Raw genomic sequence first — 16,971 nt, 5'->3', positions numbered from 1 at the left:
GAAACAGGAAACATTTCATGAGAATACCATTTCGCTACGAAGGCTTTTCAAAATGCCCGAAAGCACCCGAAATTTGCAAAAGTTGACGCTTGCTGTTCTAATCATCCACAACAACAAATTCCTGCAATTTGCTACTTTTCGTGACGGGAAAAAGACTGTGTTTGCTTTTGCAGAATGAAATTGATTATGCATAGGTATTCCTGTTAATTTAAATATACGTCAACAAATTTAATACACTTTATGTTCCATGTTTACTTTTGCATTGGACAGCAGAGTAGACTTGTTTTGCTCCAACATGTAGTATATTTTGTTGACAAAATTTCGCGCTCGCATATTAAAAACATTTCATAAAAGGTAGAAATAAAAAAAAATACAGGTAGTGTCGAATACGCCAAGATATTGCGGATTGCATGATTTTACTGGTAAATGAAAATTTCTACAGTGCGTGAGGTTTAAGGTATTCACGTTTGAGTATTTTAATTATCCATTTTCTCTTTTTATTGCCTTGTGTTCATAACATAAACTACCTCACTACGCCTTAGGCATTAAGAAAAACCGTTAAAAACAGAATATTTTGTTCATGTAGACTAAAGCCCGTAACACAAACAGGTATGCTTATCCACGCATGCTTAACCCCTTTAACTGCTTCGTTTATTCTTCAGTGTGGCGTTCCCACCAGTACTTAACGACTCTGTAATTCGAGGAGCTTCTACTACGAATAGACGACATCTGAAAGAAAATCTTACAGAGCATCCTTCTAAAGCAACAATGACAAAGGCTGTGGAACATAAATCATTACACATGGAGAGGAAAAGCTCTCTTAGAGAGGATTCTTCTCTATATCATACGTAATTGTTTGTCCTGCAAGTGCTGTCTTTTGAGACTTTCCACTGTAGTATACCACTGTCGATAGATTTTTTATATTTCTAAATAACTAAATAATAAAGCTGATACAAGTTTACTGGATGAAGGTTTAGTAGGGGGATGGGGGGGGGGGGGGGTGGCATCAAATTTCGGAAAACTTTACAATTCATTTGAATTTAGTACCACCACCTAAAAAAATATCGTAAAATCCACCTAATCCTTTTTTATTAGACCCCCACGCTATTTATCTTGATTGAAAAAACGTTTTGAGTACATTTGGGAAAACAAATAAAATGAAATCTGCATTCTTCAATAAGAATGTTCAAAAAAATCGTATAGAACAAAAAAATTCATAAAATAACAAAAGCTATCCAATCCTGTAGAGGAAATATTATAACAAAATATAACAGTTGAGAAATGTACTTTCTGAAAAAAAAGTCAGAACAAGTCCAAGGCATTGTGTTCGACGAATACGTCTGCGATAGCCAGTTGCACTTCGGTATCGTTAAAAAAAGTAGCCACCAAAGTAGCTTTGATAATTCCGTCAACACATGTTTCTTCGTTCATAAGCTACTTTCTCGATGTTGCAGATATGCCTTAAATTGAAGTTGCTTTATTCGGAGAAACTTTCGTGAGAGAAACTTTCGCGAGTCCGAGAACTCGCGAACTTTTCTGGCTAAATTTTCGCGAGATAAACTTTTGCAAAATAAGAAATTGGAAAGTTTTAGCCAGATAAACTTTTGCGATTTGTGATTTTTGTGTTTTTATAAAAAATGGCCTATATTTCTTATGATAGAAAATTGATTTCTAACGATGTAAATTTCTTTCTGATGGTATGTAAAAGCTTCTATTTACAAATTGGGTTCATCGTCAAAATCACAAAACAGATAAAACGCATTCCTAGGCTCGTCATCTTCCGGCTCCTACGCATCGTCGTCATCGCCTTCTTCGCCAGTAACTCGGTTACAAGTCATATATACATTTTAACCCTCGTCGCTTTTGCTTATTCCTAAGTTTATTCCAATCTCGTTCCAAGCGTCAGTTGTCTCTTTTTCTGCGAATAGCCATTTCTGCAAGTTTCACGAGGCAAAGTTTCGCGAAAAAGGCCAAAAAAACGAAATTCTCTAGCGAAAGTTTCACCGAATAAAGTAAGAATGGAAGTAAACTATTAATTGTTTTTTTCATCTGAGTCTTTAAATCTAATATCAGCTACATTAGCTGCATCAGTTTCTTGTCAATCTTCTTCATCATCATCTTTCACACGTTCATATCTTCAAACTGAACAAGTTAATCCTCTTCAAGACCCTCCTCTTCCCCACCCCTATTTCAGCTCCCTGCACGAAAATCTACCTAACCCATTTTATTAACACCCTCCTCAGCTTTCGGTTTGTAGGATTGTACTGACGACTATTTTCCGAAAGCCCGCCTTTTAGACGGGAATGAATGATCAAGGAGCTCTTTAGTATGGCGGCTAGGAAAAAAACAAATAAATTTAAAATATAAAGTTATCACCTACACCTTTCCTGAGACTTATTCCTTCTGTGCTTTTTGATCAACTTTCCTGTGCAGCAAGTAAACAACCTGTAAATCTAATTTAAAAATTTGCGGCATGTCCAACCTCTTTTTGAGCATTAAGACTTCAACTATGAAATATATCTCCTCAAAATAGCACTTCCTGTTGGCGTATGAAGTTGAACTTTTACACATAAACTAAACAGACTATGGTGAATTCAAATATGGCATTCATATTTTACGATTCTAAAAAAGTGTGACTCATGGTCTCGGGAAAGGTGTATTCTAGTAAGTTTAAATTTTAAGGAAAGTCGTAACTCTTGTTGATGTTAATTTCTTACACGCCTTTTTAGTCGATATCTGTAAGAATATTTTTATTTAGTTTATTTAATTTGAAAAAGTAATGATTTAAAAATACAGGCAAATAATTTTCAGATGTTTCATTTTTTTAATATTTTGTAGTTAGGTTAGTACAAAATCCTAGGTTGCCTGGGTGTTTGCTAATAGAGGAAATCTTTAATCTTGCTCTACATTCCTTTGATCTTGCGGGTTTCGCTTTTACAAAGTGTTTTACAAAGTGTTGATGTCATATTTCAATCAATTATAAGCTGTTCAAGACCTAGACGGGTCATTAGTAGTGGTAAACATCTAGGGATCCACCTTAGAACCGCTGCGGGATTCACAACGACACATTAACTCCTGAATTACTTAGATTGTGCGTACGAGTGTACAATACAATGTTCCCGTTGAACAGCATCGTATCCAGTTAAAAAAATGAGAACATACCTGGGTCTGCTCCTTTAATAGAAAATGAATCTTTAATATCGGCAATTGCTACACTTCTGCAATAATTTTATGCTGCCTTAACGTTGTGAGTGCGTTTTTCAAGCGGTGCACTAATTCCCTAACCATTTTGTTCAATCCATCAAACAGCCATGAAAAAATCTGAATTCCAGGATGCTCTGAATGTTTCACGGTTTTTCAGTTACAGAATTTTATGTGATTGTATAAGTCTTAAGAGGTGTCGGTAAAACATGTTACAAATTACCAATCACCAAAAAAAAAGAAAAAAAAAAGAACAGGAAAATAAAATCACAAAAAGTGAATCTTTACAATATGGTATCACACAGGCCGTAACAATCAAGCAAAATGCATATGTTAAGGAAAATAGAAGGAACATTTTTTACAAGCGAGTTTACGCTAAGCAAATCCCTCCCCTGTTTCCTTGTATGTATTGCAGGTAAAGGGCAGATGGGAACACATAAGTGTTAACAGCTTTACCAATAAGACGAATTCTCAGAATGAGAAAAGGATGATTCGGGATTAAGTATGTCAATATGTTATAATTTTCAAAGAGGTTGATTTTTTCTTCCAAAATAATTTGTTTTTTGTAGGGGAAAAAAATGCAGTTTGCATTGATGTTAAATGTCAACTGAATACCAATAAACAACGTTTTAAAAACTTAAGACAACAAAGTTAAACAGATTAAAAACTTCTAACAATGCAGCCAAAATTAACCCGTGCCTGCCATCATGGAAACCGTTGCATGCCTAAGATCTGGTAGTTTTGGACAAATCTAGAAATAATAATGCTCAAGTGGGGTCTTTGAAAACAACGAGATTATCTCAGGAGGGATCCTGTACATTCATTTTGTCCAACTTTAGAAACGATTGATAAAATATCAGCAAAAAGAAATAAGAAAGAAATCCAAGTATTTCACTCCATGAAGCACAATTGCAGGGGTGGAAGTGGTGTCAAATTTTTCTTCATTCATCAATTCTTTTGTCACTCTTTAAGACTTTAGATTGCCCAAAACAGCTACCGTAATCTCTGTAAAAAATACCAGTTGACAAGAATTATCGCAAACAAAAACAGACAAGCTGGATCCAACAGCAACTCTGAACGTATGGTTCTTTGATCGCATCGAAATCACTCCATTAAAGCGTATAGGAAGATTTTTAGCACAATTTTCTTTGACGTTTCGAACTCCCCACCGTCTCTTCATATTGGTGATGTGTCTGCTTCCATTTTTGGTGTTTTCATATTACATTTACTTACTCTTTGTTGAAATTGTTTGAACAACTTGAAAAGTATATACTTTGTGCTCCCTGGCTAAAGAATTGTTTCTGAAGGGAAAATAGGTTTCTTTACTCTGCTAAGATATTACTGGGATTTGGAATGACCTGAGGTTCGGTAATCGGAAATAGAAAACGAAATATTGACAAGTAAAACATTACCACTACAAGGAAAAGTAAGAAAAATGATAATAAAAAAACTATGATAAACATTTGGTTAAAATTATGGGAGTCAGCTCAACTGTTCAAGTATTAATGTCGTTAATTGAAATCCACTATTAGATAAAGACATCCGTATATACACCAAGTGAAACTTTAAAATATGTTTTCATCGTCTGCAGCTGTAAATAACTCCATTTTTCTTTTTCTTGCCATCTCCATTCTCCTAACAAATGAAAGAATTTTTATCTGCATTTTTAAAGAAATGCGTCATGGTAGAGTACAGATACTTACGACCATTGTTACCTTCCTGAAAACACATATGACAATACAGCAGAAAGATGTACAAAAATGTGAGATACAGGAGGAGTTGCAAGGTTGTAAGGGGTCCAGATATAACGGGCACGTTGATACCCCGAATAAATTTAATAAAAGTAAATAATAAGAACATAACAGTGTTATCTGAAGGAATTTAAAAAGCAGTACGCATGCGCAAATATACACAAAATTTAAATGACGCCGAGAAAAAAAGGAATTTGATACAGTTTATTTGGTAGATTAAAAGACGCCTTCAGAAACAGCTACTACCGGTGCGTTATAGCTGAGTAACTAGGTATAGTCTTCAACACCTACATATACACACTTTATTTTATATAAAACTATAGAACAATCAAATATAAAAGTTCGCGCATTGTTTCCAAGGTAACAACTATGGACTACCAACAAAGTGAAGAACTGTTTAGAAAACACAAGTCTAAGTTCGCTCCAACGGAATAAAGACGAAGGACGAAGAAGACGGATTTGGTAATAACACATATTTATACATGTCCAATAGCCGATATATATAAAAAAACGATTAACGGAATATAAAGCGTTAAAAATAAATAATCTAAACAATTAAAAGATGGTTGGATCTGTCTCCGCAGGTAGCGAAACATTTGCAAACAAGTTTTTCATAATTGTTAATCCAAAGCTGACCAAGCGACAACAAAAAAATACGAGTTTCCCGCAATTACTTATGAAGTTAAACTAATACTTATAAACGAATCTCAACTAACAACAAGGAAAACCTAGGAAATCATTACAACCACACAGAACAACTGTCCATATAACCATCGCAGAAGAGATAATCGCACGCAATAGAAATCTTGTTAATGTCATTTGAAAGATGAGGCAAATATTTACAGTGAATTTGGTAAAACTTAAGCGGACCAAGTGCCAATAAAACAATACGAGTTTCAGATCACAATAAAAACATAAGATATAAAATGATTCATACAACACAAAAAGAGAACAATAGCATTAGATTAAACAGCAAAGTATCACACAACCACCCCTACTAGTTCTTATTAAATATTATGGGATTACAATACAACAGACAGGGCTTAAACTAAAGCACACTAACGATAATATCGCGCAATTATTTATGAAGTTAAACTAATATTTATAAACGAATCTCGACTCACAACAACAAAATCCTGGGAAATCAACACAACCACACAGAACAACTGTCCATATAACCACGCAGAAGAGATAATCGCCCGCAATGGGAAGTGCGCCAAGAAAAATGTTGTGAATAAAGGTCATTCAAAATCTTTTAAAAATGATAAGGCGAATAATACAGTGAAAATATGGTTAAAGCGGACATAAGCGGATCAAGCAACAATAACATAATACGAGTTTCAGGTCATATTAAAAACATAAGATGTAAAATGATTCACACAACACAAAAAGAGAACAATAGCATTAGGCTAGACAGCAAAGTGTCACACAAGCACCCCTACTAGTTCTTATGAATTATGGGATTACAATACAACAGACAGGGTTAAAAATAGGACGCGCGCAATTACTTATGAAGTTTAACGAATTTCAAATCATAACAAGAAAAACTAGGGAAATCAACACAACCACAGAACAACTGTCCATACAACCATCGTAGAAAAGATAATCGCCCGCAATAGAAAGTGCGCCAAGAGAAATGTCGTTAATAGATGTCATTTGAAATCTTTCAAAATGATGAGGCAAATATTACAGTAGAATTTAGACACCCCTATGTAACAGTCACGTCCTTGGAACCAGGTCAAATTCGTACAGAACAGATAGTTATAATACGGACACTTTGTAAGACGGACTCTTTCATCTTGCACCAAATGACAAAAAAGCTCCGTCTAAAGCAGACGGAGCTTTTACATATTTGATGGCGGTCGAAGATGATCTTACAATCGAAGCTCTTGTAAGAGAGATCACAGCTAAAACATCTACTGCAGAGTATGCCAATTTCAACAATAAAATTTATGTATCTGCAAGCATCAAAGTAAAGGTACGAAAAAATAAGAGAGGAAAGCATTAATCCAGTTCAGAACTGATAACAACCACGACAGATGGTAAAATAGCAAGGATAAGGAAGAGAAAATTATCATGTTTCCAGAAATAATCACAGTGATTCACAGGATCCGTAGTTGTTTTGTTAATGACAGCTCAATTTATGCAGCCCTCAATAACAAAGAATGTTAAACTAATAAATTGCAAACAGAAAACAAACTGTAATTGAAGATTTCTTCAGTAAGAATGCGAAACGCGAAAATTTCACACCGTTAAATTTTATGAATGAAGATATTTTGTTTGTTTTTTTGTTTGGGGCTAAGGAAGTTCGTATTTAATTCGTATTTGTTAGTTCGTATTTGTTAGTTCGTATTTGTTTCATTTCTGACTTTGATGGTGCAGCAAAACAAAAATGTATGCGTATAAACACAAGAAGTCACCTTATCGACGAATCTATATAAAGCGCAAATCGGACACTTTTTTTTTGCACCGACTATGTTCGCTTATGTTCTCCAGAGATTCCATTTTAGGCACGAAAAGCTTTAAAGTCAACTTAATTGTTTAATGTCTGAAGCTTGAAAAATGCTGCCATTGATCCGTTTTTCTCATGGAAATGATTGATCGTGCCTTTCCTAACAGTAATAGCAGCAAGACGTGTTCATACCATATAATTAACACAAACATTAGTTTATGAAACAAAAGATTAGAACAAGTGTGGCCACACATGAAAAAATTTGTTCAGACAAATCATCAATCGTCCTTTACCAGTATTTTATAATATAAAGATATCCTAGGGTATTTTGTATCGTCAGATGTACTCTCGCTACATCTGACGATCGCATAGACGTAAAACTGATGCACAGTTTTCATTTTACGTTTTTAAATTTTGAATAATAAACATAACGAAATTCTTTCAGTAAGTCTTTTTTGCAAATATCTTCTAGTAATGTACTACTCTGATCTTAAGAAAATGTATTAAAAAAGTCAACTAAACGTGGATAAAAGGTTTGTATAGATAAAAGGTGATTATTAAAGTAAATTGAAACAGCAAGCTACCCTCTATAAGTACTATCATAAATTCCTTATTTGGTATAAATTTTACGCTATTTAAGCGCTGTCGCATTTTACAACATTACCGTATAATTTGCCTATGAGCAAATATCTCTACTTCATTCCGGAATTAGTATACTTTCAAAATTTGCAAATATAAGTTTTAAAAAACATTACATGAAAACAATTTATAGGAAAAATTGCTTACCCACGATCTTTATTTGATCTATAAAAAATATAAAAGAACTGTTTTACGATTTGCCAAAGAGTAAATGACAAACTCGACATGCATGCCATACTAACAAATTGTGGACAAAACTCATGCTTTATCTAATTTGTATCTTTTGCGCGTGTCAATTTCCGCGCATTCGTGCAAAACTTCCTTAGTACAGAAATTAAGAAAAATCATGCGGGAAGAATTCATTCATATTGCTGTTGCGCGAAAATTGTGCGCGTGTAATAGATTTTTTTACGATGTGAAAAAAATGGTTCGAATAAGGAATTCAAGATAGAAGAGGTTACACTAACCATATTCTTGAACTTCGCGATGTTAATCGCATGCGCGGCATCCTTGACATGTTTTTTTAGATCACCTTCCTTGAGAAACATGTGGCAAACTGCACACATGTAACCATTGATTGGAGTGAACCACACTATGGAACAAAAAGGTCATGGTTGAAAAGAAAAGCCACTCCCTGATAATTAATATCATAATAATCAAAAGATAATTTACAGGGTGTGCAAACATTTATTCTCATTACAAAGTTTCCTATAAGTAGCTATTACAGTTACTGCAGGATAACATCAAATTCATAAAACTTTTTTCATAAAAAAGCCTTGCAAAATCATAAATGATTCTAGATTCCTTAATATTCAAGTTTCTTTTACTTTAAGTTTTCACTATACATCATTTAGTATTTGCAGGTAATTTTATATCCCTAGTCACACTGGTTCCACCACAATTCTTTTTCCATATATTATTGGTGGTAATATCACACAAAATCCCTGACATCTCCAATATTACATTTCAGGGAAGAACCAAGTATAAGACAAGACCTAAAAGGCGTGTTGGCAATACTGAGGGGGAACAAAACATATGTAAGGCAACGTGACATTTCTTCCTTAATTTATACCAAAAGTTCTGTGTGCGAGTATCACGTAGCACGAATAAATAAACAGCATTGATAAACCTACGTTTCTCCTTGTCAGTTAGAATTACTTCTTTAGACGGAGACGCCTTTTTGAAACTACTTTCACTTGACTTTCTTCTTGTTTGCATGTCACCACCCATGGGTTGAATCTTATCCTCTTCCATCGGTTTTGACGATGATACCTTCTTTAGAGGACTGGTCAAACTTTTGGTGTCATCATCAGGCGCACTGCGTTTGCTGCCAACTGGAGGAACAATAGGAACTTTTTCTTTCTCGACACGTTGATACTTTTGAGGTAATGCAATTTTGTTTACTTTATGCCAATGTTCAATTGCACACTGCTTTGTTCTTTCCATCAGCTCTTTCACCTTAAAAGTAACGAAAGCACATCAAACAAGCCTTCATAATAGAACTTTTTAGAATGAAGCTCAAATATATCTTTTGTAATAAAACATCAGGTATACTGGTTTTCATATTCATTATACTTATTATTTGTAAAATAAAACTCAAAATATTATATATTTTATTTACTCGTAAGAAGTTATAGTCAAGGCCTGCAAAATTTGGCTTTATATATGAATGCAGATTTAGAATTTTTTTTTCCTCTCTAAATGCTATCAACAGCAGCTGATTTGAAAAAAATGTTGCAAAACATGTGCAAGCCAGAGTTTACAATTTTTTTTCTCCTCTGTTTATGCTTGAGGCATTTGGCTCTCCCTTTAAACAGTTTCTCAATTGCTTTGAAACATTCGGGGAACAATTATTCTTGGGATTTACAATATATGGTTAGGTTGCAAATTTTGCGGTGCCAGGCCCTTTTTTTTGGCAAATAAATGTAATAAAAAGTTATTAAATAACAAACTGAAACTAAAAAATGACACACGGGTTTTAAGATTCAAAAAAAATGCACACTCTTTGTTCACGAAAAGTAAAACAATTACAAGCTTAATTTCCAAAGAGTTAAAGCAACAAAAGTTTATGTAAAATATTTTTTTTAAAGGTTTTCAACTACTTTCATCAAAAGTTCATTTTTTTTTTCTTTAAGTATATGGGATGATAAAAAAAGATGCAAATAATTTACCGTATTATGTTTTCCTGTTGCTTCGTGCTCTTTCATGTTTTTCAAGTCAGTGGTATGTACTTGACAGTACAAACAGTAAGCATGTTTGTATGCCTCCTCCATTCTCTGAAAAAAAAGTACTGAACTTCAAAAAATCTAACAGCTCTGTGCTCTATCATTAAGGACTGAACCAATTTTTGAGAAAAACAGTTTTGCTTTTTAAATGTATCGTAATTTTACCACGCTAGGATGGAATACCAAGTTAGGAGATTGTTCCAGTAAAAGCTCAAATTCTAATGGCCTAAATAGCATAATTGTAATTATCACGTTCGTTAAGAAATCATTTTTAAGCTCGCTTAAAACAATAAATTTAAATTTTTACTGAGTCCTTTCACTGTATAGTATTGACCCTGAATTCTAAACCTGAAAAATTGATGTCCTTAATTTTATTTTATACTGGAAAAAGAAGAAAACTTATATGGGCAAAAAGAATCACTGAATAGTTTTTTATCCTTACGCGCAAAAATTAGGATTTTTTTCACGTTGGTATGCCTTAGGATTGACAAAAAAACACGATGTATTCCTAACCAAATAATGAAACCGGGGCAGTTCATATTTTAAGCAGTATAATTGTTTTTGTGTCAAACTAAATGATACCTGCTGGAAAACATTTTCCAACATTTAGATAAAGAATAATGTGGCGACATACTTTGAAATATAAAAACGTTCGGTGCTGGAAATACAAGTATTCGTCAAAAACATGACTACCATATTACTTCAGTTGTTGTGTGAAGAGATTTTCAATTTTCAAAAAATAAATGCCTTAAGACAGTATTTACCTGATGTTCTCTAGAAACATTATGGCGGTCTAATTCGTCCTGAAATTTAAACTCTTTATAGTTGCATATGCGACAGTAAAAATTGCTCTTTGGTACAGGCCAATAAGGTTTCATGATACTTTCATATATACCAAGAATGTAAGCATCCAAATCCATTGTAGATGGTTTTAAATCCATTTCAACTTCGGCCTGGAAGAGAATAATGGTTGTTTAAAAATGGTTGCACAGAAAGAATAAATTTTCGCGGGAATTAAGTTTCGTGAATTTTCCTTGTTTTCGCCAAATTTCGCATAAAAACAGTTAATACTTACAAAATATTAGGATTTGTTGACTTTGCATAGAATTATTTGGCGCAAAAATCTTCCGAAAATTTTTTTAGAATATTGGCTCGCTGCTTTTAATTTCAAAGTCAGAGGTATTAAAAGACTCAAGAAAAATAATCATCATAACAAATCCACAATTCAAACTACATAAAAAAAACCCTTGCCTTTGTAACGAACTGATGTCAACATTGATCTGTTATTCAAATTCAATACCATAATGTAAATACTTCGAACCTTAATTCCTCTGTTATTTAAAATAAATGCCATATTGCAGATACAACAGTCAACACTTACCCTGGCAACACTAATCATGGTAGCGTCTGGCTTTTCTTGCGGCGGTGGAAGCTTGTTCTGAGTGATGAGTCTTGCTTGTACTTTCTTTATTTCAAACATGTCGTCTAACTAAAATCCAAAAAACAGATGCACAATTAATTGAAAGCAATACTGAACTGTATACCAATATGTTATATATATTTTCCCACTGTTTTTAAATAATGATATAACCAAGTTGGAAACAGGCAAAAAAAAATTGCAAAAGACAACGTTAAAATTATACTATATTAAAAGAAGAAGCATATTAGCAGTTCACATATGGCATACAAGTTACAGCAGAATAGGCTGTAATATTGACTAAAATGGGCCCCACTTGAAAAATGCCATCAAAAATAAAAAGTCCATGACTATTTATTTTTGATGGCATTTTTACCACTCAAAAACAGAAATGTCTCAGCTGGATAGAAAAAAAAATTATTCCAAATTCTCAAACACACCTCTTTATGTCCAGGGGATTCGTAGTGCTTCTCCAAATTTTCTCTTGTCAAGAAATTCACTTTACAAAGAACGCATGTATGATGACCCACACCTGATGGTTTACCAGTAGGTATTGGCATGCCCTTATTACCATAGTATTCCCTTCTTGCAAAGTCTAATGCAATATTAGTAGCAACTTGGGAAACAGTATTTGGCTTTATCTAAAAATAAGGTAATTCACTGACTTCTAGCTGACTACTACCAGAAAAACTGAAGTCACACCAAAATTTATTGTGTGTGTGATAATTCAGAAAGAAGGCAGAAAGTCTAATGATCGCAATTGGCTTAAATATATATATGTGCAGTACTCACCATATTAAAAAATGCAGTAGATAAAGGAGCATTCGTGGCCCTCTAAAAATATAAAAAAGCACTTTTGAAAGTCGATATCTTCTATACTCCACTAACACAATTACATCAAGTTCTTTCTTTGATTTTTGGCATTATGTTAATTAACTGCTTTACTTTTGTAAATTAATGAATTAATGAGTGAGACAAACATGGAGCATATACATACTTGTTCTATGCTATTTGAAGTTTGTTTCTGTGGCGCAGGTGAAGAATACTGCCTTCTATTGGAAGTAGGCGTTGGTGGTGAGGCTTTTCGTGGTCTGTTTTTATCCTGGAAAAAGGGAAACGAAACTTTATTAACAGAAATGCTTCAACGGTTGGTGAATATATGTTTGAATATTCTTATGCAATTTTAATCTAAACAAACAGAAGAAAAACATCATTATACAGTACCTGTCTGTTCGAAAAATTGGATTGATTGTTATATCCCATGTTATTTCGACCTCTTTTGGATTGCATAACATTGCCTAGCAAACTGGGTGGTTCCATTATTTTCTGTGGTCCATCCCAAGAGCGCCTTCCTCCTAAAGATAATCCATCAAGTAGACTTCTTGGGCTGTCATTATTCTGTGTGTTATTTCGACCAGGTGGGGTGTTTAAAATACCACTAATATTTCGTGGAGGTATTGGAAAAATGTTGGGACCTTGGTTGGGACCGTTCATCTGATTCGTCTGCCATGGAGGTATTGGCTAAAAAAATGTAAAATGGTACCATAAACAAGTAACCTGAATGACACAAATAATATGACATACCAAAAATAATATGATGAGTATTATGACAATAACTTATACATTTATGGCCACTAATCTCAGAAATGTAATACAGGCATACAGGCACAAAGGGACAAAAAATCAATGTTAGCTAGGCCTTCGATGAATGAAAAAGGAACCCAGCTGAGATTATAATCGTAGACTGTACATCAGCAGCCTAAGATTGACGTGGTAATGAAGGCATTAACACTGCTGATGTAACTGCAGTTGTAAAATTACAAATAAAAGTTACTGTAGAGAAAAGTTTCTGTTTCTAGGAGCAAAAATTATACAATACACACTTTACACAAGCTACAATATCTGTATGGGAAATAAAAAATATACCTATAAAAATAAGGTTAGAGAGCCAAAAAAAATCCTAATTTTAATTATATACTGTTTGGCATACTTAAATTCAGGAGTATGATTTTAAAATGATAATTGTATATAACTTCTTTTAATACGCGTTTTAGATAAAAACAAACTTTCAAACACCATGGACACTTATGGACATGCTTTACATGTAGTCAAGATTTTGGCCTTTGTGAATACTCGTACATGTTACGCTGTTATCTTTGGAGCTACTTTGTTACTTATTCTCCTCATTGCATGTACACATTTGAAAAAAGCTTTAAAAACACAAACGAAGAAAGACTGTAAAAAGGTAACAAGGGTATTTTTTCCAAAATTATACAAACCTCTATTATCTTTTAAAAAATAATTGTTATGTATATTGAGATTTGTTACTTGCATAGGCTTAGGTGTAAATAAAAAAAGTTCCTTTTGAATAAACGAACAAAACAATAATCCACAACAAAAAACAAATTATAGTTTCGTTTTGTATCTCAAACATGTGACTTTTTTTCTAAACTTATGTTACCTTATTGGTCCATATTGATAAAAGAGTGATCAGGGTGATCACTAAATGATTGCACGAAATCATTCTTACAAACATAGCTGATTGAGCTTTAAGGTGGGTTTCCACTTAAAAGAAATTTGGTCAAGATTGGACAACACCAATCTATGCAAAGTAAGATTTCTAGTATTAGTCAAAATCAATCAAGATCAATCAATTGATGTTTTGTTAATGTCAATCGATTTAGACCATTTCCATTTAACAAAAATCCGCCATAAGAGAAAAGTTGTAAAATCATGTTATATAAATGAGAAAAATTATTCGATTATATTCAATTTGGCATTTTTTAAATTACAATCATTTTAAAGGAGTCCATTCACAGTACTTACTTCAATTGTGGTTATACATGTAATCAAGATCTATTATTTCATTCAAAGATAGCTTTAAACTAGTTTACTAAACAGAAATGCACTAAACTGCACTATTTTTTTAAGCAATTTTTTTGTTTACGCCAACTCTCCAAAAAACAAAAATCTTACCATATTTCTTCTTATGTCATCTCTGTATGATTGACCAGCATCGAAAGAAAGCAACGGACGAGCCTATGTATATACAAAATATAAAGAATATAAACAGAAAAATTTTTCTGGATTGGCTGTAAGGTATACAGGCAATTGTAAACATGTCACACAGTAAACAACATAAAAATAATAATAACATGTACCAGCCATGAGAATATAACACACTAAAGAAATGTCTAAATAAAGTTTCTTATAACAACTTCTTTTACGTATTATGTATGTTATGAATTATTGCATATGTATCTTGATCTTTCAGAACATTGAAGTAAATGTTTTCCACAAATACTTTCAAAGAAGCCAGGTGTTCTATACTAATTTTAATTTTTTTCTTCGCAAGAAGTTAGTAATAAAAGTTAAAGTGTTTTCTGATATTGATTCTGAAATATTTAGAATATAACTATTTCGGCTTTAATATTTTAGACAACTCTTGGTTTTAAATTAACTTAATATGTAAATATTTTATACAACCATGTGGACTGAGCATAACAAAAAACGTTTTTAACAACGATTTTGTGTCACGAAAATGGCTCGTCTGAAGAAAATAATGTTGCATAAATAACCCTAACCTAGCTACATGCAAACGTGAAATAATTTAAATGAACTCCACCACTTAACATAGCTGCGTCAAAAAAAGATAATAATCAAGTGATAATTTTTATCGCTCAAAAAGTTGCGACTGCATTTTTTTTGGCGTCATCAGTGCAAAGTACGAAGGCATTTATGACGACATTGCCAATTCACATATGGCTGTGTACTAAATTATAGAAAGTATATATATTATCTATATTACAAATTTTGTCATTGTCATATCATCTGTAGAGTATCATTAATTTGTGATAGTGAGTTATCGAAAGGGCATATTGTAAAATACAAATAATTTTTATATGTGAGGAAAATTTATTATATATGTCCCTTTCTATTGGTTAAAAATTTGTAGTGCGCTTCTTAACCAGCTCATGTGTAGATTCCTTTTTATTTTGTTGGAAACTAATAGGAAACTAATTGGAAACTAATAGAAAACCATTGCCGTATTTCTGGCCTGTTTAGGGTAACAGTTTCCCAAATGGGAAACTGTCGTTAATATTCCCAAATGGGAAACCGTTTCCCAGATGGGTAGCTAGTGGTTTCCCTTTTTGACTCAACTCCCAAATTGTAAGCTAATTAGAGACTATGCGCAAAATATTTTGCCGATTTGGATCAAAATCTTTTAGTTCATTCGTACAAATGCAATGATCAATCAATCAAAGTTTTTGAAATTTGGCTGCAGAAATAGCCAATAGCCTAATTAGTTTACGGTATCCTTATTTGCTGTTTTCCCCACTGGCACTGACCATTCAAACCAACCACACACCACCCCACACAAACGTTTCCGATATTTCCTGTCGTGGAAACATACTGCAACTTAATCAATAGCTTAGGAGATGACAAATAAATCCTACTGTATTATTCTTACCATGATCCTTGATTAGTTGACACTGAAGTAAATGGTTAACTATAAGATAAGGATAATGATGAATAGTCACCCAAACAAAAATGCTTGATTCAGCCGCCGCAGAAGTTATTGGTGTAAAATGTTCACGAAGAGAACGCGCACCTCCGTTGTTATCCCGCATATAATTTCTGCGCGCAGGGCATTTTTTCATCCGGGCACTTACCGCGCTATATATATGTATGTAGGTATATTTCGCATAAAAAGGTATAGTTACAAAAGTTTCCATAGACTTATATAATATGCGAAACCTTATAATACATATACGTAACATATACATACAATACTACAGATTAAATGCAACTACCCTTAATAAACCAGGTGACTCGCAGAAGACAAAAGTAGTCTTATCATCGAGAACCTGTTATTTCTACGCAAAGCGTAGTTTCGCGGTGCCTGTTTGTGTGAAGATAGCTATTTACTGTTTAACGTTACAAACAAGTTTATTAACAACAAATATATCCTAATCAATATAGCTATGTATAAATACAAAAAGTATAATGAAATTAAAAAAAATGAAAGCTAGCGTCCGCCGCCGCCGAGTGAAAAACAAAATGAAGGGAGCATAGAAATATCATGCTTTACTGTTTCAAAACAGAATAAAAATATGACCAATATTGATCATAAACTTGATGTTCACAATAATATTGATAATAATCTAACCAAGCTAAAATACACGTGTGTCCAAACTTCACCACATTACACATTACACGCGCAGGTTTGTAAATTTTGAACCCTTCCATAGAACGCAAGGCATTTGCTAGGGATAGCATGGTGAT

General features: G+C 33.3%; 1 protein-coding gene across 3 annotated transcripts in view; it reads right to left on the bottom strand.

Annotated features, from left to right (window-relative positions):
- The window catches only part of LOC130641727 (uncharacterized), a 33,191-nt gene extending 16,884 nt beyond the window's left edge, over positions 1-16,307 (bottom strand). Inside the window, exons 1-13 of one of the 3 annotated variants that reach the window (XM_057448665.1) lie at positions 16,157-16,306; positions 14,662-14,724; positions 12,910-13,206; positions 12,683-12,787; positions 12,478-12,519; positions 12,126-12,326; positions 11,650-11,757; positions 11,033-11,221; positions 10,215-10,319; positions 9,177-9,501; positions 8,511-8,635; positions 8,191-8,208; positions 4,595-4,836 (exon numbers count right to left, since the gene is read on the bottom strand). In XM_057448665.1, the coding sequence (XP_057304648.1) occupies positions 8,200-8,208; positions 8,511-8,635; positions 9,177-9,501; positions 10,215-10,319; positions 11,033-11,221; positions 11,650-11,757; positions 12,126-12,326; positions 12,478-12,519; positions 12,683-12,787; positions 12,910-13,206; positions 14,662-14,724; positions 16,157-16,159 (1,572 nt within the window). In that variant the 5' untranslated portion in view covers positions 16,160-16,306 and the 3' untranslated portion in view covers positions 4,595-4,836; positions 8,191-8,199. Of the gene's footprint in view, positions 1-4,594; positions 4,837-8,190; positions 8,209-8,352; positions 8,636-9,176; positions 9,502-10,214; positions 10,320-11,032; positions 11,222-11,649; positions 11,758-12,125; positions 12,327-12,477; positions 12,520-12,682; positions 12,788-12,909; positions 13,207-14,661; positions 14,725-16,156 lie in introns of those variants that run through there. The other 2 variants (XR_008982499.1, XM_057448664.1) reach the window with 2 other exon arrangements.
- Positions 16,308-16,971: the final 664 nt, after the last annotated feature.

This window comes from Hydractinia symbiolongicarpus, chromosome 4, assembly GCF_029227915.1.
Source record: "Hydractinia symbiolongicarpus strain clone_291-10 chromosome 4, HSymV2.1, whole genome shotgun sequence".
In the NCBI taxonomy this organism is placed as follows: Eukaryota; Metazoa; Cnidaria; class Hydrozoa; order Anthoathecata; family Hydractiniidae; genus Hydractinia; species Hydractinia symbiolongicarpus.
This window is presented reverse-complemented; position numbering and strand designations above follow the sequence as displayed.